This window comes from Salminus brasiliensis, chromosome 18, assembly GCF_030463535.1.
Source record: "Salminus brasiliensis chromosome 18, fSalBra1.hap2, whole genome shotgun sequence".
Taxonomy (NCBI): Eukaryota; Metazoa; Chordata; class Actinopteri; order Characiformes; family Bryconidae; genus Salminus; species Salminus brasiliensis.
The window spans coordinates 9024301-9051532 of record NC_132895.1 but is presented as its reverse complement, the minus strand read 5'-3'; the positions used below and the strand labels follow the sequence as shown (position 1 = coordinate 9051532).

At 41.6% G+C, this 27232-nt stretch overlaps 2 protein-coding genes across 5 annotated transcripts in view; both read right to left on the bottom strand.

The window, feature by feature from the left end:
• The window catches only part of znf532 (zinc finger protein 532), a 32881-nt gene extending 26329 nt beyond the window's left edge, over window positions 1–6552 (bottom strand). Inside the window, exons 1-2 of one of the 4 annotated variants that reach the window (XM_072661886.1) lie at window positions 6326–6552; window positions 5364–5491 (exon numbers count right to left, since the gene is read on the bottom strand). The gene's annotated coding sequence lies outside the window, so the exon portion shown is untranslated. Of the gene's footprint in view, window positions 1–71; window positions 143–1201; window positions 1285–5363; window positions 5547–6325 lie in introns of those variants that run through there. The other 3 variants (XM_072661887.1, XM_072661889.1, XM_072661888.1) reach the window with 3 other exon arrangements.
• Window positions 6553–23716: 17164 nt separating this feature from the next.
• rx3 (retinal homeobox gene 3) lies at window positions 23717–26305 on the bottom strand. Its single transcript, XM_072662212.1, has 3 exons — window positions 26101–26305; window positions 24807–24973; window positions 23717–24151 (listed from the first exon to the last, which is right to left on the bottom strand). The coding sequence occupies exons 1-3, from the start codon at window positions 26303–26305 to the stop codon at window positions 23717–23719; spliced, it is 807 nt and encodes a 268-aa protein (XP_072518313.1).
• Window positions 26306–27232: the final 927 nt, after the last annotated feature.

The window sequence follows — 27232 nt, the reverse complement described above, 5'->3', positions numbered from 1 at the left end:
AGCACCGCACACACTACATACACACTACATACATACAGCAGTGGAAACATGCAAATCATGTCACGCCTCACCCTCATTTCCGACCATTTTTAACAGCAAAACAACCTTCTTCCTTCCTCCTTCTCATTCCTTCCTTCCCCTGTCTCTCTCTCCCTCCTTATGCCACTTCCACAGCCTCAACCAAACACCTCCTCCCTCCTTGCTCTCGCTCCCTCTCTCTCTCTCCCTCTCCTTGTCATTCTCCAGTTGTGGAGAAAAAGAAGGGGGGGAAAAGGCCCTGCCATGAGTGAAATAATGAGGGTCACCTTATGTCCAGAGCAAAAAGTAGCAGCTTCCCTGAGCCATCCCATGCAGCAACAGTGCAATGGCGGCCCAGACAGGCTGTGTACTTTAGCTGTGGATCACGACTGCTTGCGTTCTTGGCCTTGCCAGACACACACACACACACACACACACACACACACACACACACACACACACACACACAGCAAGACAGGGTATAAACCCTCCCGTGGCCACGTTCAGTTGAGCCCGGGTCTCTTCCGAAGCCTCCTTTTGCCATGAAGCAGCCAGCTATCTGCCCATAGCACAGTAACTGCATTGTTCCTGAGTCCCCTCGTCTGCCTCAAACCGGTTTCAACCGGTTCCGGTCACCCCACATAATGTCTGTGCTGCAGTGCAGCCTCGCAGGAGAGAGAAGAAGGAGAAGGAGAGGAGAGAAGAGAGAAGGAGCTGTCCGTTTTTGCCGTCTGCTACCCGCCAAACCCGAAAGCTTGCTGTGAAAACAGAGCGAGGACCTCTCTTAATGTCATCGCCAGCCGTGCTGGACCACGTTTGAAAGAGGTTAGTGGTGAAAACGGCTCTGCGATCCACGCCGTCCCCCTGAAGGATATACTAGGCCTGAAAAACAGACACAAATCCACCATGGAGGAAATGCACAACAGACATGCACACAGGCGGCTCGGAACCGGCTTTATATGGATGAATGAATGGCGATAGGATGGAAATGAAAAGGCTAAACAAATAAAATGTGAATAAACGTGCCTTTCCCCCGGGGAGGAAAGCCCAAAAAAAAAAAAAAAAAAAAAAAAAGCACAAGCAAAAGCACAACTGTCTGCCTCTCTCTCTCTCTCTTTTTACTGAGGAAAGAAAATCCATATGTAGAGACACATGAAGTAGGATTAGTAAACAGGCTCGGTACCTGGCCTCTTTCTGATTCTGCCTCTCCGTTCTACCCCATTCTGCAGCACTGGTCTGCTCTTTCCTTTCCCGCTCTACCTCCCCCTCTCCTCCTCTCCCGCGCTCTCTCTCTCTCTCTCTCTCTCTCCCTCTCTCTCTCACACACACATATACACACACAGACACACACACTCTCTCTGCCTGCCTGGTCCCTGCTCCTCTCCTCGATCCAGTGTCCCTGCTTCTGCTTCCTCTCGTCTTCTCTTCTCTCAGAGTAAAAGAGAGAAAGAGAGAGAGAGAGAGAGAGAGAGCGTGAGAGAGAGAGAGACAGAGACAGAGAAAGAGAGAGAGAGAGAGACTGATCTTTGTCAATTAAAATCAGCTGCATGTCTCTAATCCTTCAGCCATGGGCAGCAACCACCAAGCATCCAGTCTGGGCTAAATGAGAGGGGGAACAAAAGGCCGTAACACACTCATACACACACACACACACACACACACACACACACACACACACACACACACACACACACACACACGAACGCATGCATGCATGCACAGTCTTGAGCAGTGAAGGTAATGGCGCCATTTTCCAACAATATCACAGTATCTGGATGATATTAAGTATTAATGAAGGTCTGAACCCATGCGCTCGGTTAGACATGCCCTACCAAACCAGCACGGCACGTTACACTAAAGGGAACCTTTACGCAGAGAGTTTTTTTTTTTTACCACTATGGCAACAAAGACATTGCACTGCATGGAGTAGGGTGATGTAATGGCTGAAACGGACATCATTTATCAACGGATCTGCAGCTAAAAATCTATTCTGCTATGAATATCAATATATCAATACCCAGCACCACACATTCACTGTATGTCTAAATGTTTGTGGACACTCCTTCTAATGAATGCATTCAGCTACATGAAGAAGTCACACCCATTGCTAACACAGATGGTCACATGTACACACACACACACACACATACACAGCATGTCTAGTTCCTGTAGAGAAGTACGGTCAATAGATTAGGACTCTCTAGAACAGAAAAACATGAACCTATTGGCCCTATGCCTAATGACAGTCATGGGCTAGAGGGGTATGACGCTCCCCAGCATTGAGCTGTGCGTGGAGCAGTGGAGGAACTGTGCTCTCTGGAATGATGGATGGTTGGTGCTCCATCCAATACCTTTGGGGTGAGTTGGGGAGTTAGGGATAAAGAGGTGGGGTGGTGATTATTCAACATCCAGACCTCACTACCGCTCGTCACTGAATGCAATCAAAATCCTTAGATCAATGTTCGGCCAAAATCTAGCAGAAAGACTTCTTTCCGGGACAGCAGAGACGATCACTCCATAAACTTTTTAATACCCCTGATTTTGTGGGGTGGGTGTCCCAATATTTTTGTCCATACAGTGTATATGAATATACATCTCTTTCAATGGAGGTCAATGTAAACATTTTATTCCAAGTCATTTTGGTCCAGTCAGCATGAAATATCAGAGTATGTGAGATTATATAGTGCAATATATTAGAAACAGGGAAAAGGCTGGTGCCTACCCTGGTTCTCTGAGCTCTCTCTACTATCTGGAATGTTCCATGAGCAGGTCCACGCACAGGCAGTGCAGCCAGGCCTCACGCTGGAGTTTTTTCTTTTTTTAACTCTCCTCTTGCTCTCTCATGCTTCCTCTCCTGCTCGCTTTCTCTCTCTCTCTCTCTCTCTCTCGCTGCTCCGGTCCTGCAGGTCACTCTCTCCCTCTCTCTCTCTCTCTCTCTTTTTGCAGATGCAAGGCATCTCATGGGAAATGGGAAAAGGGGGCAGTGTTTCGACTAGCAGCCATGGCCTTTTGTCTGCGTAGTGTGTGTGTGTGTGTGTGTGTGTGTGTGCGCGCATGACAGCACTTGCTTGAAACTGCAGCGGTTGCCCACTGAGGTGAGAGAGAGGAGGAGAGGAAAGAGAGAGAGCGAGAGAGAGCGAGAGAGCGAGAGGAAAATAAATGATATAAGAGAAGTAACTAAACTGATGAACTGAGTGTGTGAGACTGTGTGTGTCCAAGCGTGTGTGTGTGTGTGTGTGTGTGTGTGTGTGTGTGTGTGTGTGTGTGTGTGTGTGTGAGAAAGCAGATCCTTCTGCAGTCGTTGTTGTTTACCATCAGATGAACAGGAAGAACAAAGGCCTATCATGGCGTCTGGGACCCAGAGGGTGGAGTGTGTGTGTGTGTGCGTGTGTGTGTGTGCGTGTTAGAGCTGCATAACATGGACAAACACACCAAATTTGCAATTATATTCCCACATATTGTGATCATGACGCACATTAACATTTACACTCCATGGACAAAAGTATTGGGACGCCCGCTCATTCATAGTTTCTTCTGAAATCAAAGAGTGTATCCTGATTTTGTAGGAGTAACTGTACTCTACTGTCCAGGGAAGAAGGGCTTTGTACTAGATTTTGGAGGAGCATTGCTGTGAGGATTAGATTGCAATCAGCAACAAGAGCGTTAGTGAGGTCACAACCATTCCAGAGAGCACAGTTCCTCCACTGCTCCACAGCTCAGTGCTGGGGACTTTATAGTTAAGTTAACTCAGACCTAGAGGATTCATCTTTTCGTCCAATCCAGAAAAGCAGCCTCGGTCCAGTCTGAGCTGAACTGTACCATGGTGATAACTTCTGATTCATCATCACAATAATACTGGAATCACCTCAGTATCAACAGAGAACAGCTTAAAAACATTAATCAGAGTCAGAGTGTTAGACTGATATAGTGAAGTGTTGGCCCTGAACTCCAGAAGAGTGTTTCGGTGCAATTTATTTATTTTACTGTATTCATAACCCTACAGAAATAAATGTGTGATGTGTAATACTACTCTAGGTAGATGTACCAAAGGGTTCTTTGAGTGATGCACCACTTTTGATTCCATAAAGAACTATAAGGTTACTCGCCTACCTCTGTTAAGAAGACATTTCGTCCTAAAACCCACTTCCACAGGTTTTACAAGCAGTGTTTTCTTATTTCAGTTTTGTTCAGTTTACAAGGACAATGTGATCTTAGAAGAGCAGAGCTGCAGCTGGTTCTTTAAACTGGTTGTGATGGTTCTCACAGTGGTTCTTCTATTGCACTGCTCAAAAGAACCATCTGTAGCACCTTTATTTTTAGAGCGTAGTCCCAGTGTAACCACATCAGGCCACAATTCCCATATCAGTGCATCCATAGCAATCATGACATCACCAATGAGTGAACCAATGAGAGTATGATTACCGTGTGCAGGCGAGTGTTTCTGTGGGTGTTTGTACGAATCAGTATTTATATAATCCAACAAAAGTGCATGTTGTGGTTGTTTTGGTCACAATAACATTAATTCACTAATTAATGTTTATACATTGCAAGACATACAGAAGTTGGTGTGTTGTGTAGTGGATAACACCGCCCACCATGTGTCAAAGTAGGGTTTCCCAGCCAGGCGAAAAAACTTTGTTACACTAATAAACATTTTAGTTATCCTTGAGCAGAACATTTATTTATCATCCTAAGGTTTTAACATCCTTTAAAATGTAACTCACTTAAATACTATACATGTAAATGTTCTGCCCATACCATTCAGCCCTAAATTTGAAAAAAAAAAAAAAAAAAAAAAAAAAATCAGGTTGGCCGTTGGCCTTCAAATAACACCAAAAGCACCTTCAACCCTCAAAATAACAGTATACTGTATGCCTAACTGGGAATGCAGAAACTGCCCAGAGCTACGTGACATACAGTCTATTCGACACCACACAGCCTAACAGCCCTTAGCATCACCTGAATGAAGTCTGAAAAGAAGCACCTTTCCTTTTTCAGTACCAAATACAAAGCACCTACAACAAGAGCTGGACATGCCCTCAGACCCAGTCACCTATACCCTTTAATGAATGAATCAATAGAGTCACTCACACATTCAACCCCTCACAGTGGAAATCCTATTCAAAATCAGAACTGTATGATGACACAGGTGGCAGTAATTAAAACCACACACACACACACACACACACATACATACATACGTGTGTGTACTATTCTATTATATACTCCCAGGCCTTGTGCAGCCAATCAAAGTCACAATGACCCACATGAGAAGAGAAAAGAAAAGACAAGGGGGAAAAAAAAAAAAGGCACCCATGACTCGAAAAGAGCAGACAGCGACCTACCTGAGCACTGCTGTGTCTCAGTGAAAGGCCGAGACTCGGGGAGGCTTTTCCACGGCAGGTTGACAGATGTGGTCAATGCCTGTGGCGAGAAGGCCGGCCATGATCCTTGCAGCACCCGGCTCAGGGACCTGCAGCAGGGACGCACATCTCATTAATGTAAAAATGTCTTTTTCTTTTTTCACATCATCATGTTGTCATTGCAGGTAAAGGCTTTTGCAAGCTCATGTCTGCTAAGACCCCCCCACCCCCCACCCCACTCACACACCTCCTCCCCCTCCATGCTTGGAAATTTGCTCCCAGAGAGATAGAGAGAAAGTGAAGGGGAGAGAGACACCAAGAAAGAGGGGGAGAGGGGGAGAGAGAGAGAGAGAGACGCACACAGAGGCAGCCTGCCCACCCCAACATGGTCCAGCGGTCACGTGACCGCATGTCGTCGCCTCTTCCACCCTAAAACCTCCATCAAACGTTTTGCCACACACACACACACTACTCTCTTCACCACAGCACCTCGACCTTTGGAGAATATTTAGCCCTGGAGGACACGACGTCCTTTTTGTTGTTTAAGACGTCGCCCTTTTTTCCTCCACCAACATCCCCCCTTATGTTTTACACCTCCCATGATGCATTTCGCGCCGTATTTCCATCGCAAACGTAAAATACGCGATTTTAACCGCATAAGCGACATGTTTGATATGGTTTTGCACATATTTATATTTCCTCGGATACCCCTAAGCAGAACATGCGCCAACTTTCGCTTCAGAAACGCAGCAAAACAACAAACCCGTCACGTCAATCCCATGAGCCATTGCGACACGACAGTCCGGCGCATCACCCTGAAATGTTGGCTATTTCGCCTCTTTTTACTCGCAAAAACGCGTTAAAACACCCAATCTGCCACCTAGCTAAATATTCTACACATGTAGGAGAGTTGAAAAAATATCAGCCTCTAGCCACACACTTACCCATGAATCCCCGCGGTGACCAAAACACCAAAACACCAAGGCACCCAGCCCTCAAGCACCGTGTCTAACCGCGAAATGGATGTCCTTTAATCGCTTGCTTTCACTACACAGCCACAGTGGCATGCAGGGAGACGTCTTTTATCAGTGTTAGGTGGTTTTTGCATCGACGTAGCCCCCTGCTCTCTCCACACTGCCTTCACATCTTGCCTGCTATCTTCCCCCGGACTGCTGTGGACCAGCCTGCTTCCCACAAGCCTTTGCTGCAGACTGCACTGTCTGAAAAACACCAAGGGCCCTCAGGAATAAGCCAAGCTGCCCCCAAACCTCCACAGGGAGCCAAACCTTCCCTGTGTGTGCCATCAGAGCCCTGACCTGGCTGCATATAAGCACTGAAATATGCTCTGCAACTCTTTTTCTTTACTCATACAGAACTTTCTCCCCATATCCTGTACGTCAAAACACACCCAGCAGGCCCTCACACCTTTTTTCGGACAGATTTTAACGTGACATTCCTTACTGCAGGGGATTTTTACTGTTTCTGCATATATATGATGGTAATATTTGACAAGGTCCTTCAGGTTGTGGTGTGAACCTGTGGAATGGGCTGATCTACAGACATCTGCAGGTGCTCAGATCACCTAACATCATTTGTAGCCTTTGAATGAACCACATTTGGGTCGTATTTGACAGCTAGGAGAGTGCAAGGAGAGTCTTGACCAAGAGGGGTGTAGAGGGGCTGACTCGAACCCTAGTTTGTCTGCTACTCCAACCTCAGAGAATAGCTGCATATACATTGTCTGGTGCTTGGTACATTACTGTACAATAATTCTGTGCTGTGTTTTGGCCCAAAATGTATATATTTTTAAATGCTGTCATGGTGAAACTATACTTCTGGCAAGCTCCAGCATTCTCAGAAAAGCACGAGGTGATATTTGACGTCCTGCTTATGGAATAGCTAACAAATTGGCTAAAGGTGAACTCAACCAGTGGTTAAACATCTGGGCTCCCTTTTTTAATACATTAGACTCTGAAGCACTGAAATATTTGGTACAGATTTTATTGTTAATTATAGTATTAAAACGTCTCCATCATCTGTGAACCTGAAATGCAGTAAATGCATTGTATTATGCAGTCTGCATGTGTGTCGACCTCTGTTCTAGACCCCCGGTTCCTCTCACAAATCCTTATTTTTAATCAGCTGTTGAGTTAACAGCTCTGAGGACAGTGTTTCTTGACACCTTCTGTGTTTTTGTAGGGTGTTTTGAATGTACTTAAGTCTCAAATCTCTGCAGTGGACAGCAGCATGCAAGATTTAGCAGACTCTGGGGTAGTGGTGCACTGTTCTACTGTGCAGCAACATCTGCACAATGTAACCATCAGTGAAGAAAACCTTTCTTGCAAGTTCTCCACATAATTCAGCCTCAGAAGTTTTCAGAAACTTCTATTATAATGATATATACGATATATATTATAATGATTATAATATATAAAGTATAATTACTTTTAACATTTGACCAATATGAGCAAAGGTATATTTGGAGAAAAGCACAGGGTGGGTCCATCAGCGAATCCTGAGCCATGCCGCTTTGCCATAGGCAGCCAGAGTGGGGAGATCCCTCCCCTCATCACTCTTATGCGACGTTGGCCAGCATAGGCATCTGTTGCATTGGAACTGGGGACCCGGTGCTTTCCTCCGAGCGTGTTGGCTGCCCGGTGATGTTTGAAAAGAGGTGGTGACTGACTTCACATGTTTTAGAGGAGTCCTCACCCTCTTAGTGTCGGGAGCATTGCTAGTATCAGGGGGAGTTATGAACGGGTGGGTTAATTGGCAGAAACAAATTAGGAAAAATTCAACATTTTTTTATTTTAAAATCATGCTTTGGGTTTCTGCTTGCAGCAAGTGGCACTGAGCACATTTCTCCATAGGAAGGAATGGATTCTGAAGAAGAAAAGAGGATGGCTTCTACGGCAGGATAATGATCCTAAACACACCTCAGCCTCCACAACTGACTACCTCAAGAGGTGCATTCAAGGAAGAATGGTTGGAATCACCCAAACAAGAGCTGAACGACTGGCCTAAGAGGGAGTTACTAGGCACTGACCATGACCTTACAGCGTGTTCAATCCTTTGCTTCAGGCCTTTTCCCTTTGTAGTTGTTTTTCCTTGTTGTTGTTGTTAAACTGTAAAAGCCATGTAAATAAATAAATTAATAAATATTGCATAAAATAAATAAAACATTATTAAATAATTTGTAAGTTGTAAAAATATATTATTACTATATATATAGGATAATAATAATAATATATTTGATAATGGATAATAATATAATATAATAATATATTATATAATATATAAGTATAATTATATAATTAATTAATATAATAAATTGGAAAATAATGTGAGAAAATGTAGTTTAAAATAGTTATTATTTTATATAAATAAGTATTGTCGTAATTACATTGCTTTGATCTTTTTAATGATTTTATGATATTATATTATATTCTTTTTCAAGAACGTACATGAACTAATCTGAATGAGGAACTGTGATTTAGAATAAATACTGCCATCTAGTGGAAAGACCTCAGAACTGCAACATGAAGATCCTCCATAGTACCACACTGCGTTTACAGCGTTGGGTGAAAGGCTGGGTGAAGGACGTGGCTACATACTGCTGCATTTCCACCTTCTTTCAAACCATAAGATTTTGTCTGTGTAAATATTTGATAGTTATTAATTATAAAAATGAAGGCATGAACACACATGTTGAGGTGTTTCATCAAGCAGGATTTCTGTCTGGATGACCACATGAGCCCAAAGTGAGGACTGTAGATTTAGGAGAACGTCTAATACTCCTTCTAGGAAACAGACTTACCGTGGTTTTTGCCTCTAGTGCCCAGGCAAGGCTTTCTACTAGTTTTTTGAACATTGCAGTGAGGATGTGATTGTATTCAGCAACAAAAGCGTTAGTGAATTTGGGATGTTGAATGATCACCACTCCACCTCATCCCCAACTCCCCAACTAATCCCAAAAGTACTGGATGTAGCACTATCCATCGTTCCAGAGAGCACAACGAGATGCTCTCACATGCCTGCCATTAAGCATGGTGCCAATAGGTTCACGTTTATCTGCTCCAGAGTGTCCTATTCTATTGGGACTGGTAATATTCTACAGGGACAAGACAAGCTGTGTGTGTGTGTGTGTGTGCATTTGCACATCTGCGTCAGCAATGGGTGCAATTTAAAGTAGCTGAAGGACTGTCCACAAAAGTGTATCTGGCTATCTGAGAAAGCTTTCTTCTAGCCACGACGAAATCTACCTCAACTGTAATTTACGCCTCATTCTGGACAAGATCTAGAACTGCAGCCCTGTTCCGGGGGTGGGGGGTGTAAAACCTCTTGGCATTGGGCATAGTGACCTCAGGGTCATGCGTGGCTGCTCCAAAGCTCTGCAGTCTACAGGCAGTGCTTTCTTATGTGCAATCAAAAACCTCAAAGTAACTCAAGTCACTCTTAGAAGGCGCGTCCGGATACTTTTGGCCATGTTGTACATGAGTCACCACAGGATGTATGCCCTGCATGTCCAGCCTTTATGAGGACAGCAGCCTCTTTCGGTGACGTATCTTTCTTGTCCTTGGCAGTGCCTTCAAGGAATTCCCAACCTTATCGTATCAAAGGTGACCTTCCCCTGAACAGCCTCTTTTGTGTGTGTCTCTTTGACCTTATCATTAAGTGACACTTTGATGGGATCACTCATGGACAAAACAGGGGTCAGCGTGGAGGCTTCTGGGCTGCGTGATCACCTAATTCACACCGCCTCACACTGTTTGTTTTTCCATCGGCTTCAATCACTAAGGCATTGACAACTGGTGTGAACTGCGCCGCCTTCCTCAGGGGAACAATATGAATAGTTGTGTGACTTATCCATGTGTATAATATGCTCTTTCACTGGTGATGAAAGCAACTGTGTTTGCCGGCCTCAACTCAATTTATTTCTTCATCTGTCATACATGGTGGCGTTTCCACTGTTGGCGTTTGATGGCTAGAAGATGGGAGATTCCTAGCAACACAAACAAAGGTGACCGGCACTGATATTACTGAGGTCAAACAAATCAACCAGGCCTGAGCAATGGAAAAACATACCAGCAGTGTTGATGATAAATGATTAGGACAAGTTTAGGAGAACTTCTCACATGATCTGTGTCACCTTGGACAACAACAACAACCGAGCACGACTGAAGTGCCCTGAAGCTCCTTGGTCACCGACACTGCTCCGGGCACCTGCGCTCACTAGGGTGTGTATGTCAAAGTCCGTATAGGCAAGTCTGTTCACATTGCTGCCATTGCTGCAACACCGCCGGGCAGTTATTTCCAGTCACATGAGACCAGGCTCACGTCATTAAGAGTAAGGAGAGACCGAAATACTGGAAACTGAAGGGCTGACTAATATATTTTCATAAATTACTGATAAACCTGAGTAAAATCTCATGAATATGAAACAAAATGTGATTTTCAGCTGGTTCAGGCACGCTGACCCTCCTCCTCTCGCTGTGTTACCAGCCCAGTACCCAGGCTCGGCAAGCTGCCACTGTTAGGCCCGTTAGCAAAGCCTTTAACCCACTCTGTTCCCGGGTGCTGCAGCGATGACTGCCCACCGCTCCGGAAAGTCACTGTGTCACTGTGTGTGTTTGATCGTTAGTGTTTGTGTGTGTGTGTGTGTGTGTGTGTTCACTGCATGGACAGGTTAAAGGTGGAGGCCAAATTCCATCTGTGTTCAACACTAATGGTGGATATGGTTGTTTTGTCTTGACAGTGCATTTTTGGGTTGTGGGATAGGGCAAAACTGCATGTTTAATGCCAAAACATTTGAAAACACTGTGTTATTAAAAATAAAAGATCAAAATGTCAAGTCAAGGAATTAAACTCTCAGTTTTAAAAGAACGGGACAGGAAGGACGGGACTTTATCTGCAAACAGACAACATGTTGAGCGTTACGAGAACTCCCATTCAGATTTCAACCAGTCGGTCGGTCTGCTCATTAACAACAGCTGTATTGGAGGTAGGGTGGGTCATCATGAGGACAGTCCTGTGGAAACTCCTCCTAAGAAGCCTATTGGAACAGTCTAACCAGGCTGGAGTGACGTCAGCGGAAAGGTCCTGCCTCTTGCAATTGCGACGCAAAGTTTCTGTGCTTTTTCTTTAATTTCTTCACAGAAATTAATTATAATTATATAAAAAAGTTATAAGCACTAACTGTGCTGTTTTTCCCCCCTATTTAACCGAGGGCTGCGATGGATGCTTCAGTTGCATCGTTCTGCATGGATGGCGTATAGTGATGTAGTGGTGTGTGTTCACTGTACAGATGGGTTAAAAGGGAAATGGTGATGTTATTAATGATTAATAATATTATGGTTGTTAATATCATATCAACATACATATTATATATATCATATCTATCATATCTATATCATATCATATCTATATGATTAGATATGCTTATTAATATAATATACTACATTATTAGCAATATATATATATATATATATATATATATATATATATATATATATATATATATATTCTTCATAAGAATATATATACATAATAATGTATGGTATATGTGGATGAATATCTGTTAGCAACAGTCAAGATCACAATAAAAAATACCGCTCATTTAATTCTTGGCTTTTTATTTTTGGTGTCCATCAACTGCTAAAATGATAATTGGCCATGGTGGGTGGGAGACAAAAGCCAAGCTGTTAATACAAGTGATATTTGGGCTGAATTCGCAGCCCTAGCTAAATGTTTAATGACATTTCGCTGACACCCTACACAATAGCCAGAGATTTACGGATCCCCACCCGTTTTTAGGCAGGATCTGGCCGTCCTGCGCCAGGATTGGTCCGTGTGCTTGTGAGTGTGCGCCACTAGCCAATTACAGCGCGCCATAAGTAAGGAGTAATTTCCGCTGGCCAATCAGAGCGCAGTAAGGCGGGCTTATGCGGAATACGGGTGGGAAAACAACCGCGCTCCGTTTCGCTCCCTCTGCTGACGCCTGTCATGTCCTAATCAAAGCGACTTCACCACGTCATTCAGGGCTTTGGGTCAGGTCGTCACGGTGTTGTATAAATGAGCTGATGAACAGGTCCGCGGTTAGTGCACATACTTTTGCGTTGTAGGCGAAACACGGACAGCTAGCCGAAACTTTTAGCCTCTTCTTCCGTGCGACCGTTGCTTTCCCGCGCTATGTGCGTTGCTTGGAGACGGAGACTCGCCGTTCCAGCGTTTGCTATTTTACTTTTGCTAGTTTGCGATGCTCAGCTAGAAAACGAGGCACAGCTCGCTAAATTTGTGTATCCACGGGGGAACCACTGGGCAGTAGGTGAGAAAAAGGAGAAATTGTGTATTTAACGGCTAAATAAGTTTATTTACGTCGATATTTCTGATGCTTGACGTATTTTTCTATGAATTATAGCTAGCTAATTAGTGCTAGCTAATGCTAGAAGCTAGCTAGTGCTAGCATAGCTATCTATAATGTTTCATTGACATTTTGAATGTCTTAAATTAATGTGTTTTTAATAACAAAGTGTCTATAAAAAGTATTTGTAGCATATTTACATGTTTGTGTGCCCTACTCTATACCCTAAAATGCACTTCCTGCTTAATATGACACCCCTTATAACCTAAAAGTGCTCCCCTGCTCACTAATATTTCATTCAGTATGTCTTAGGTCGGTCATATAACCTGAATAAGGTGTCCATAACTCCTAATTCAATGTGATATGTCTTATGTAACCTATGGAAGGTGATTCATTTGACATGGTTCACAGATGGATGCATTGCCTTGTTTTCTTCAGCTTGAATATTGACCTGCATCAAGTATCATGTAATACAGGGCTCAACACAGGAGACTAACTGCATTGAATTTGCCTGCAGATGTCCTGTCGCCTGCCTGTGTGAATGGCACTTTGCTTCAGTGTGAAAGCGGAGGTCTCTAGGAGGGTTATTGGAGCAGATTTGCCTCCATGCTTTACCACTTTAAAGGGCAGCTGGCTGATTAACTCCAGCTCCTTTATGTGCAATCAGTAACACTCACTGCTCTTATAGCAGCTTCATAAAACAGCCAAGCGCAGCCAAGGAGGAGCTCACCGCTGAGCATCCAAGACATCTGGTTTAATGTAACAGCTGCATGTAGTTCAATTCTCCCATCAAAACAGTAATCAGGTGTGTATTGTCTCTGTTTGAGGAAGGGTTGTGTTGTCAGTCAGAAATCTCAAAAACAGCAACCGACTGGAGGCACTGGATGGGCGTTCACCTTTAAAATGTACAGGGTTACCTTTTTTAAAATGGCTTTATAAGTGCAAACTGTTTATGCTTATTAAAATTATTGTTTTTATTGTTTGCAGGATTACAGCCGTCCTGTTTTGACATACAACTGGGCAAGTGATGCCTATAAAAGCTCTAAATAGTTGATTAATGTTCCTCTGATAAATTTCAACAAGAAAAAAGGAGGGTGTAAAGTATTTTGTGAGCTTTGTATGGTTATACTTTTGATGAACATTTAACAGAACGTGCATTTTTGGGGATGCAGTTTTGATGTTCTGTCGTTAAAAATAGTCGCCCAAAAAACCTTTTCAGATACGGACTATTTATTTTTTTATTGTCTTAAAAAGGACATGAATGATTACATGTAAACCTGAACCGTGTAAGTAGGCTGTAACTGTGAGGTAGCCTTGTTGGAGTTGAAAAATTAGTAGATGTGATTAATTGATCATGTTAATTTATGGATTTCTAGCAGTTTCTGTGAGTGGTTGTTTCTGGTGGAAATGGAGAAAGACAAACTATGATGTCTAAGTTCATATTTTGCTTAGTGTTTACCCTAATACGTAGCTTGTAGCTCTTGTAAAGGGGCAGTTTGCATTTTTGTTGATAGACAGAATTAAACAGCCTGGATGAAAAGCAGTAGGTGAATGTTTGAGCTATTATTGTTCCTAAAGTTTAAACTAAACAAACCATATAGCCTAAAGATGAGAGTTGATGTAAGCTAAATGCATTAATTAATTTATATTATATATTTCTGTCAATAAATAAAACTGTTTTGACAAAACAATAAAAAAGCCTAATTTGATTGTAAATAAATTATACAATTTCTTTTAATCAAATATTTCCGTAATGTATTAAATGTGCCAGTTTTGTTGCTAGACATTAACTGGCTAAGAAACAATAGAAAAGAATTGCTTGTTTCCTTTCCAAGCACATTTTTGTGTGGTTCTGTACCTGTTCATTGCTTCCAGATGTGTGGAGCTGCTCTCCTCCAAGAGATCATTTTCTGTTCTGGCCACTCTGGATGGTTCCAGAAAGCAGTGGCTGTTGTGCATTAGATATTGAGACCTGTTCTGCTTCCCCAATGTGTTTAGTTACACTCTGTCCACTCCATATTTTATGGCACCCCTCAGTGTGGATATAAATGCCTCCTGTGAGACTGAATGTTTGAAGCTGTTGGCAGAACTGAAAAGATCTTGGCAGGCTGTCTGGCTTTGAATATGAAATTGAAGATATGACAAAGAAGGAGGGAAGGAGGGAAGGAGGCATATTTAAGGATTTTTAAACCACTTTTTTCTAAAACCAGTCAATAATAGTTACGGGAGGATCTGAGCATACTGTCAGTAACGACTCAGACTTCAGACAGATTTCTGTCTGCTTAGAAAAAAACACAGTGACTTGATCACACGCTGCTTCAGAATTGAATAAAATATAGTGAAATTGCAATTACAAAACTCTACAGAGGACTTTTTAATTTGACATTTAACATTAATCGTTAAGGTTACTCTCCTTGCCCTGTGCAGGTCGTGTCTTTCAGCTGGAAAACAGCCAGTTCAGAATGTGTGAAAGATGGCATGTGCATAAATGGATCTAAAAAGTTTACAAAGTCTGTTTCGTGGGCTAGATTCACTGTATTTAGTCTGTGTTATGTGATATTTCCTAATTTTAGTACCTTTTCATGTTGGTAGAATCGATCTGCCACCACACCTAGACAAACAACACTGAAAGTATGTTTATAAGTATTTATATTTTTTTGTATTATTTTTATTACTTTTCCCATTTTGGAAAAAATGTCAGTCATTTTGTCATTGTGTTGAAATTTCATGATGAATGGACCAGTAGAAATGCTCCAAAATGACTTGGAATTAAATCTTTTTTCTTTTGACTTCCATTAAAAGTTGATAAGGTTTTTTTCCTTCCTTCTCTGTAAAGTTGCTGTTTTGGAGATATGAGGTTTTTGTCTGACAGCGAGAGACAGATGCAACAGGCACCATGTCTTGTGCTCTATCAACTTCTGTTTGTTTTTTGCAGGACACCTCATGGGGAAGAAGAGTATAAACGATCCACTGGACTCGGCCGAACGAGGCGGCGGGGGTGGGAGGTATTTAACCACAGCAGAGGCTGAGGAATACACGCAGCCGTCTGGATTTCTGCAGGCACTCGTCACTGCTCTGGCTGGACCAGAGAGCGAGAGAGTGAAAGGAAGAGAGAGAGACACCAGTCTGAGAGAGCAGCGTGCTCTGGAGCAGAGGAACCTCTTGGAAGAGCAGCTTGAGCGAGAGAGAGAACAGGCGAGTTAAAGGGAGTTCTTCTTATTTTATGTTTTTTTCTTTCTAAAATCTCAATCATTGGGTGCATTAACTTCCAGTTGGGGTTGATGATAAGGGTGGTAGGGTTGTCATGATTAACCAGTTCAACTTGATTATTCAATTTAAGAAGAACACACAGGGGCATTGGAGTGAAACACCAAAAGCTATTTGAGCACTAATAGCACCCCTTGTGGAGAACTTCTACCTGATAACCGTGAGTGAGTAAGTGAGCAAGTGACTGGAAAGTGATTGGCATCAAAAAATCATAGATCAGAACCATAAGATTATAAGAGCATACAGTAAGAAATACTGTAAGAGTGATGGACAGTTACTTACAAACATTGTTACACCTACAGGAGCCTTTATGATATCCCGTTCTAAATCTGTAGGCATTCATCTGGAGCTGGTCCCCAGATGCAGGTTTGGAGCTCTGCAGTTATTGAGTCAGCAGAGCGTTGGACACTTTTCTGAACTGTGCTCCTCAACACTTATTTACCCCACTCTGTTAGGCAAGCTGCATGGCTAGGTGTTTGATTGTATACAATGGTGGCAATAGTACTGAATAAAACACCAGAATTCAGGATTCAGAGGTGTGTCCCAATACTTTTGTCCATATAGTGTGTGCTTTAAGCTTTTAAAAGCTGCACATTGTGCTTTTTATCATTTGAGCAATGATTGATCCATTTATCAGTAAAATATTCAGTTGAATATTTGATTAGTTGCATAATTCGTAGTGATATGTAGGGTTTGATTGTGTAAAGATATTGTTTACAGAAATTGTGGTAATGCATGTACTGCTGTGTTAATTTGTAAGTGGAAACATTGAAAACATTGAACATTGAAAGCTCAGAGAGCAACATATATACCATCCAGCGTTATTAGGTGGAAATGTAATGGTTATTTATTATTCCTACCCACGGCTAAATCAGAAAGAAACATTTCAGCCAGGTTTCTTCTGCAAATTCTGGAGAAAGTGAGTGCAGTTCAATCATTAGTGTGTTGTCTTCTGTTGTAGTTTAGTGAGCATTCTTTATTATCTGTGATTAATTCATGCCGGGTTTGTTTGCGTGTTGGTAGAGCCATTTTAGCACTGTTAAACATGGGATGGTTTTACAGTGCTATGTTGGACCTGTGTGCACACTTGTGAATGTTTTGTTGTTCACTGAAAATTTTACAGTCTCAGACTGTACACACACATACACACACTATATTGACCCCTTCCTGCCTGAGCTGCTTCTTTCTCTGGTCTGAGGAGAACGTCAGACTACTCAACTACAGTACACCTCCTCCAGAACTATTTATATATTCGTTGTTATTGTTATATCATTATACTAATAAGTCATTAAAAGTTCACAAAGCTTAGATAGTTATCCATTATTGCTGCAGTTGTAAAAAAAGGGAAGGTAACACCTGGTGTATATTGAATATCTCATACTGCTTGTGATGCTTGTATCACAGTACGCAGTGTGTTAGTATCCAGCCTCAGTGACAACACAGCTCTTGTTATGGCAGTTGAAGACATGTTCAAAATACACATCATGTTGTATATGTCCTAGTTTATGTTGCAGTGTTGTTTTAAAATGTGGCGAGTCTGTACATCTGCAGTCTTGGCCAGATCTCACTTGTGAAGGAGTTTTTTTATCGCAATGGGACTTCCTGGTCAAATAAAGCAATAGAAAATATCAGGATGTTTGATATTTATAGGGTAAAGTTAACAATTTCACCAGTAAATTCACATTTAATGCTATTAAAAACAATCTCTGCACTGATTATTTTAATTATTTAGAATGTTTAACATTATGCTGACCTACATTTAATTAAGCAATGCCATTATCACAGCAATTATCACAGCATCGTCAGAATTCAGACTCCCCATCTCCTGATAACAAGGCAAACTTCTTAGGCCATCGCACACTGGACGCTCAGCACCCTGCCCCAGAATTCAAATGTATTGTTTTTAACGAAGGTATGCATGTCAGCACTCAATGACACGGAGCTTTTACATTATTATATTAAATTTAAACAGTGTAGTGTAGTGACATTCTAAGCGATTGCCTCCAACAAATTTTTTGGACCAGTTGTAGACACAGAGGTCCGAGGTCCACAGCTTCTGCTCTCTGAACGTGTTGTTCCTACCAGCATTTCATTCCTATTCTCACCAGTGTGGTGCTAAACGTGGAGGAGAGGCTCATAACCCCATTCATACCACAAGCCTGCTACATTACTGGGTAACTGATAGATAATGACTTATGCTCTTTCTTTTGCTCTTTTATACAGGCAGCAAAGTTTTTGCTACTGGCTTTAAACCTGAGAGACTCCAATACAAGCTGAAGATTCGTGCTGTGGCCTGGTTTATCAAAGACTTTGTGGTTGGAAGCCGCAGAAACATGATAACAGTGTCTCACAGCTGTCTCTGTTGGAAAAATAAAGTAATATGCATTCTAGTCTTTTCATTCTGCACTGCATCAATTTACAAATAAACATAAGTTATATTTTTGTATGTAAATCTATAACACCCAGGACATGAATTCACATTTTCCTTTGTTTTATAGGCAGCATCTTAATTTATCCTCCTTTAAATTATTAACGTGGTGATGTTTCATCCAACATATTCAATAAAGCTTGAACTATTTCAATAAACTGCAGTGTGACTCAGAGTCGCTGTCTGTGAAAGTCGCAACAGGAGCAGGATTTACTTATTATTATTAACCCTTGTGCTGTCAAAAGAGTCGAAAATGACCAGCCACCATGTTTACCAGCAGAGAAAACCACAGTAATGATCTGTTGTCAGCTTTAATGACTTTTCCTAGATCCCATTATCCCTCCTTCCTTCATTCGTCCATGAAAGCATTTCACTTCATTTTTGACCTTTAGGACAAGGGCAGTGTGCAGAAGACTACACAGTTGATTTATCGTAGTCTGTTTAAACCTTATCTAGTTTAGAATCTCGGCACTGCTTCATATTCTCAGGTATAATATAAATCAGATGAAAATAAAGAAAGGTTATTTGAGGTTATGAGTTTTTGAAATAATGAAAAAATATATTATAAAATATTATTAAAAAAAATGATATTGAAAGAAATATGTGTTGCTAAATGTTTTATTATATATATATATATATATATATATATATATATATATATATATAGCATGTGAAAATGATGCAGACATTTGAATTAAGTAAAGTAGATTCATCTCTGTTTTTCATTGTGGATGTTAGAAGTGCTGATGTAGTGTCATGATATGTACACTAGATGGAAGCAGATATCTCCACCTCTTAATATAGAAAATTGGGCGTCATACCGTGCTGGGACAGGTGCCATAGACTTAGCAAAGAATGATCATTAAAGGTGCCATATAATTCATTTAGTAAGAGTTTTAATGTGTTGTTTAATGCATGAATAGTAAGTATGTGACTGGTGGCAAAAAATGGTAGAGGGAACACACTCATTCAAATGCTATACAATTCTGCTATTTGCCTCAGAATGAACCAAAACAAATGTATTTGGTGATTATTACCTTCGTCAGGCTTACCGGATTGTGCTGATGCTCTCCCGGTGTGATGTGCGGTTAACTAGCTGAAGAGATTGAAGCTGAGTTAATGGTTAGTTTAGCACGAAATAGCATCCGCTCGCTCCCCTGGCTTTACCAAAGCAGTACTTCCTCTGGTCAGTCCTTCTCTTGTCGGCCTAGTATTAGCTTTTAGACTTTTGTGCCTGGCTTGCCTGCAAATGTTTGTGGACATGCATTCTAATGAAGGCCATTTGCCACCACCACTCTCTGGTGGCATTGAGCTGTCCAGCAGTGGACCTGTGCTCTCTGGAATGATGGTTGGTGCTCCATCCAATACCTGACCTCAAATTAATCAGATCAATTCAATTCTCTCAGCAATGCTCCTTCAAACTCCAGTAGAAAGCCTTCTTCCCTTTATACAGTAGAGACAGTTACTCCTACAAAAGCAGGATAATTTTTTTAATACTCTTGATTTCGGAAGAAACAACAAATGAGCATGTGTCCCAATACTTTTGTCCATATTGTTCATGCAAGTGTCTAAAAATTACACCATTTCCTTTTTGATTGACAGATAGACAGGGACAGGAGCTTGGGCCATGTCAGTGTACAGCTCTGAAAACAGAGAATTCTGACCTTTGGTGGCAGGAGCCAAATCCCAAACTGCTGGGACACATCCATTCTTAAAGGGAAGCTTTGACCGAAGATGTCAGTGCGTAGACCCCAGTTAGCTCAACATGGCCAGCTTGCTAGCCTTGTTAGCTTAGTAGCATACAGTGTGTCAGCAAGTGACAGTTCTCAGTCCTCAGTTAACATGACTGCTACACGTACATGTACTGGTTCTAAAGAGTCGAACAGCCTGTTCTCTATTAATGTAACTGGATCTGTCAACTAGTCGCTTATCGGACGGTGTTCGGTGACAGTCCGGCTCATTTCTCCTCTAATTGGCGCAATTATAACCTCAGTCAGTGTCAGCTGGCGGAAAACTGTTGACGAGAGGGCCTTATTCCCTCTCTCAGCTGTCCGTCACTACAAAGGGCCCAATTACAGACGCTGGGCCTTTCGGACAATGAGAAATGTTAATTAAGGTTCCTTTTTTACGAGCTTAAGTGCATCCTGTTCACACAGCCTGACGCTCTGCTCGCTGCTGTTTGCTCTGCTCATTTGTTACAGATGAATAGCTGATAATGGAGATGTAAAGCTCTCGTTCTCTGTGTTTTGCCAAGTCTAATAAAGCTTTAATGGTAGAAACGTTCCTGGAGGCCTTACAGGCGACATGTGATCGACTCAGTGACTTTAAAATGCTTAGTGGAGAGAAACGCTCCGTCCAGGAACGCCTCCTTTAGAATTCCTGTGAGGTTGAACAAGATTTGGAGAGGTTGGGGAAAATCACATTCAGCAGATAATATAGAGGACGACTCTATAAACGCGCTGACATTTAGAGTGCCTAATCATTTCAAATGATGTTCAATATGCACTGATGTCACTGTAGTTTCCAAACCGATCATTTCAGTTAGCTACAGCAGCCTGGAACAGCATCTCAGACCTAGCGCTGTGCAGTGAATCTAAACTAGATTCATTAGGATGAGTGGCAGAGCTTATCCAACCCAGCAGCACTCCAACCCAGCACCCTGCTACTATTACTACCAGTGCTACTACTACTGGTAGGACTACTAATACTACTACTACTGCTACTACTACTACTACTATACCTACTTTTAGTAATACAATATTGCTACTACTACTACTGCTACTACTACTACTGATACTACTACTACTGCTACTACTACTACTGATAATATTGCTACTACTACTACTGCTACTACTACTACTGATAATACTGCTACTGCTACTACTACTACTGATACTACTACTACTGCTACTACTATACTGCTATTACTGCAGTTACTACCTCTTACTGCTACTACTACTAATAATAACCCTGCTATTGCTATACTACTACTATTGCTGGTACTGCTACTACTGATAGACTACCACTACTACTGATACTACTACTACTGGTGGACTACAACTACTACTGGTATTGCTACTACTGATAGACTACCACTACTACTGATACTGCTACTACTGATACTGCTGCTACTGGTAGACTACCATTACTACTGATCCTGCTACTACTAGTAGACTAACACTGATACTAATACTACTGGTAGACTACCACTACTACTGATACTAATACTACTGGTAGACTACCACTACCACTGATACTAATTCTACTGGTAGACTAACACTGATACTAATACTACTAGTAGACTAACACTGATACTAATACTACTGGTAGACTACCACTACTACTGATACTAATACTACTGGTAGACTACCACTACCACTGATACTAATTCTACTGGTAGACTAACACTGATACTAATACTACTAGTAGACTAACACTGATACTAATACTACTGGTAGACTACCACTACTACTGATACTAATACTACTGGTAGACTACCATTACTACTGATACTACTAGGACTGGTGGACTACCATTACTACTGATACTAATACTACTGGTGGACTACCATTACTACTGATACTACTATGACTGGTGGACTACAACTACTACTGATACTGCTACTACTGGTAGACTACCATTACTACTGATACTACTACTACTGGTAGACTACCATTACTACTGATACTGCTACTACTGGTAGACTACCACTACTACTGATACTGATACTACCGGTGGACTACCACTACTACTGATAAATTACTTCTACTGGTGGACTACAACTACTACTGATAAATTACTTCTACTGGTAGACTGCCATTACTACTGATAAGCTACTACTACCGGTGGACTACTATTGATACTACTTCTCCTAATAGTAATAATCATAATACTTCTGCTGCTATACTACTGATATTGCTGATACTACTACTGCTTCTTCTGCTGCTACAACTTTTACTACAACTGCTACTAATTCTTTTTTTTTCTTTTAGAAAACTGAAGACTGGAGTAGGTGACTGTAGGTTCTGCTTGATTGTGAGCGAGTAAAGCTGTTATTAACGATGCACTTTGTAGCAATGACCACTAGGGGGAACCAAAGGCACAAAGAATAAATGTGCAGTTTCCCTGTGAACCGTTAATGCTGTGAGTGTGTGTGAGTGAGTGTCTGTGTTTGTGTGTGTGTGTGTGTGTGTGTGTGTGTGTGTCTGTGTGTGTGTGTGTGTGTGTGTGTGTGTGTGTGTGTCTGTGTGTGTGCATGCGTGCGAAAGAGACAAGTGTGAAATGCTCTCACTTGTCAACTTTACTAACTTGACCAACTTCTTTCATAGTCATTTGATCTAATTTCTTAATTAGTTAGAAATGTAGTAATGCAGGTAAATGCCTTAGATCCACCCCTTTTTTATCTTAACTATCAGAAATCAACATAGCATAATGCATGCCTAATCCTCCACACTGGGATGTGCATTAAATGTGTCTTTGACCAAAATATACACCACCCACCAAATACACAGACTGCCTTATTAAGATGACCACACAGGGATGTGTTTTTAATGGTCACTTTATTTGCACACTTTAGCAAAAACAACAGTTCGGCTGTAAATGGGCTCGGTGTACACACATATGAGTATATTACAAAAATATGGGAACTCATCTGTGATACAGGGAAGGTGAAATAAGAATAAATAGGTTGTAGTGGCATCATAGGGGTCACAGGACAGTGAGGAACCCAATCCCAAACCTGGGGATGAGACTTCTTGGATGGCTTGAAGTAGAGTGTAATGTGATTAGCTTGTTCTTTTTGGCCCTTATGTTACTGCGTTACTTTAACGGTCAGAGCCAGTGCCGTTTACTTCTGCTCTTTCCATGCAACAATAATATTTTACTATAAAAATAGAGCAAATATTTCTCAGATCTAGTCTCTGAATGCTTTTCAGCAGGGAAGCACTGACACTTATAACTTTCTCTGGTCTTGTTTGTTTATCAATCAATAAAAGAAGATCTATTATCAAAAATAGAGCAAAACATATCAAATGCAGTCTCTGAGTGCACTTCAGCAGGGAACCAGTGCTGTGCTTTAAACCTCTCTGCTTTGTTTGGGTCTCCAGTATGATTTCCTTCCAAAATGAAAAATCCAGTAGGGCCCCAGTTCAAGTCCAGCCTTGACGGTTTCTATGACAAACACACCTTTCCCGATGGGTCTAGCTCTGCTGTCCGACCCTATATAGGACTCCTATAGTCTGTCCCAGTCTGTCCCAAGTGCAGTCTTTGAAGTTCTGGTGTCTACCATGTCTTCCCTATGGACTGAATATGCTCTTTGGCCTTCATCCTCAGTGACGCGATGCTGGAGTTGCGTGGGTCTGTCTCCTCCAGGCTGAGTTTGTCCATGAAGCCTGAGCACTGGTAGGCCGGTGGAGGTGGAGGAGGGTGGCACACCGGGCCGAGGTGAGGCAGAGGGTGGCCGAGGAAAGGTGGAGGGGTGTAGCTGGCAGGCTGAGAGGCCATAAAGCCAGGCAGGGACTGTAAAGGTGAGCTAGGGGATGAAATAGGACCCGAAATAGGCCCGGTCAGCCAGGGATCCAGTGGTAGACCTCCGCTGCCCAGCCCCGGAGCGGCCGGCCTGGGGAAGGACAGGATGGATGAGTCCTGGAGCTTAATGGAGCTGACCTCCAGCTTCTCCTGACGACGCCACTTGGCACGGCGGTTCTGGAACCACACCTGCAGGATCACATAGTGATGAAGGGTTAAGAGAGAGTTCAGAAATGCACATTTCTTTTTGACACAGTTCAGACGCTTCCACACTTTTAATACTTCACTCTGTGGCTAAAGAACCTCTATATGGTCAAATACAGACCTCAATATTTTGATAGCCAAAACTGTGTAGTAATTTCCATAATCTAAATATTCTGTGTATATATAAATATATATATAATGCAAGGAAAGTCATAAAATTAATAGTTTACTGAACCCAGGGTCTAAGAAATTATCCCAGATTACTGATTACTGAATAAACCCTCAATTCTTCAACTTAGAAATTCTTAAGAAACGCAGCCAGTTGGTACAGCATTGCTTTACTTGTAATTACTGAATAATAATCATTTGTAATAAGCGTGTAATAAAGCCAATTTAGTTTTTAAATGACAATAAATACAGTAACATTTAAACCTAAGGAGTTTAATGTATTAAATTAAACAAGAGATCACTGGGGGGATGATGTTAGTGGTGTAAATTAGTGCTGTCAGTAATAGGTAGTATGTAGGGTATACGCTGATCTTAAATACGTCTCAGTTCTAAATGTTATTCTACAGGTCTACAGGTTGGGTAGTACATTTATTTTCCTTAAAAAATAAATTAATATCGCCCCTGTTCTCACCTGGACGCGCACCTCTGGCAGGTTGACCTTCAGTGCAAGCTCCTCTCTGCTGTAAACGTCGGGGTAGTGTGACCTCTCGAAGGCTCTCTCCAGCTCGTGCAGCTGGAACGTGGTGAAGGTGGTCCTGTTCCGCCGATGCTTCTTACGATCCGGGCTTGAAGGGGCACCTGTGCTCACAAACACACACACACACACATATTGAGTTATTTAATTTCAGTGTATGTTTCAATATCAAATTTGTTGCAGTGATTCAATTTAAGTTATGATTCAGGATCAAATGAAATTTCATTTCAATTCTTTTTGCTCGGTTCAGAAGTGCTGTACATGTATATCAGCATATGAAGAAAAACTGAAAGTGCATAAATGTTACTGGAGGTGCTGTTTACACATGAAATGTTTGAACATTATTAAATAAAAAGTCTAATGATTAAATTCATAAAATATTAATATTTAATTATATAATTTATTTATATTACTTGATTGAATAAAATAAAATATGTTGTAAAAATCCCAATTTACACTGCATTTTCACACCCTTAAATATGCACCGTAGCTGCTGTGCTAAAACTTTGCATCTTGATTTTTTTCCCGTCTTAACTTGCATCTGTTGACAACTCCAGTTACACTTTGCCTTTCTGGATAAATGGACCAATAGAAACGCTCCAAAAATGACTTGAAATACAATCTGTTACATTGACTTCTATTGAAAGTTAAGAAGGCGTTTGCTTCTGCCATAAAGGTCCTATTTTGGACATGCAAGGTTTTTGTTCCAACACTATACTGATGTTTAAAAAGAGCTGAATTTACATTAAGACTTTTATAAGCTTTTTAAAGGATTTTCAATTTATTATGTCTCATGTTGGGCCTGTATATAAAAAATGGCCTGGATGAATTGAGGATCATCCATAACTCACTAAAACTGAACAGTTAGGAGAGTCTGCGCTTGATGAGAAATCAGTTTGATTTAATTCACTCAGGTAGTTAGTTCCTGACTCTCAGAATTACAGACCTTGCACATTATTTAATACCAGCTACTGAAGCTCTCATAGTGCACTGTTAACAGTGTAAGACCCTTGAGGAACTTTTAGGGGTTTGAAACTGTGGAGAAACGTGTTAAGGTGCTTTGAGGAACCTTCAAGGAACCTTTTCCTTCTAAAAACCTTTTCCTGAAAGTTCCTCAAGGATCTTATACTTTTAACAGTGTAGTTATTGAATAAAACAGGCACCAGTTCAACCGTCCATATTAACCCAACCTACTAATATTACAGTAAAGCACAGTGTAATAGTGACTCACTCTGGAAGTTGTCGGAGGCCGGGTCTGTTTTCGTGGCCCCCCTGGTCCCGCATGTTTCAACCTGCAGCATCTTCTCCTCTCTGAAGCCCAGAATGGCCTCTATGCTGTGGACTCTGGACTGGGGTCCAGCTGCACGCGCCAAACGTGCCGATGGGGACAGCTGCTCCTCCATCATGCCCTGATACTGTGCTCCGACAAGACGCATTGAGTTTTGCAGTACAAAAAATAAAGTAGTTCAGTGATGCCCAGCCTGGGACAGTTTCTTCCAGGGACTGACAGCTTTCAAACTTGTCAGGTAGTGAAAAAATAAAAAAATTAATTAAACAAAATAAAAAACAAATAGTGACTGATATCTTCAAAATGACTGAAGTAATACTGAAAAAAGGATAAAAAAAAAAATTAATCAATGAAAAAATATTCTAATGAGGGATAGCTATCAAACTACGCAAGTCGTGTGATGGAGAAAATAGAGCAAAAACAAAAACAAACAAACAAACAAATAAAAGTAAACACTGGTCCGAGTGGCGTCCCGGGATAGACAGGAGGCAAGTTAGTCTAAACTGATCTTCCGACTTTCAGATGCGATTTCCTCCTGAGGAAAAAGGGCCTGAGCTCGTTCCACTGCTGTAGAAAACTGTGGGTCACTTCAGAGACTAAAGGCATCACCTTGGTCCAGCTCGTGATCGCAGTGGCGATTCAGCGTCCTCTGGGGGCTTTTATACAGACCCCTCAGCCAGGGGGCTTTTGTGTGTATCTCATCCCCCCTGGGGCCTCAGCGAGGACTGAGATTGGCTGGAAGGGCTCCGGGACTCCTCCCAAAGACCCTTAAACAGCCTTAGAGAAATGTTAAACCAGCTCTTTAATCTACATATCTCACTGAAGGTGGAATAAAATGACACTTCTGGAATCTCAGATTACTGCGCATTAACCCCCTAAACTCCAAGCTGTTGTTCAGCGAGTCCAGCTTTAGATTTAGGCTGAAAAACAGAAGTTGACTGAAAGACATGATCTGTGTGCATGTAACACTTATATGGAAATTATGAACACATGTAAAACAAATGTATTCAGTTCAGAGTCTTCAGCATGTACAACAGAATCAGTAACTACAATAAATGATGAATTTTATGAATTA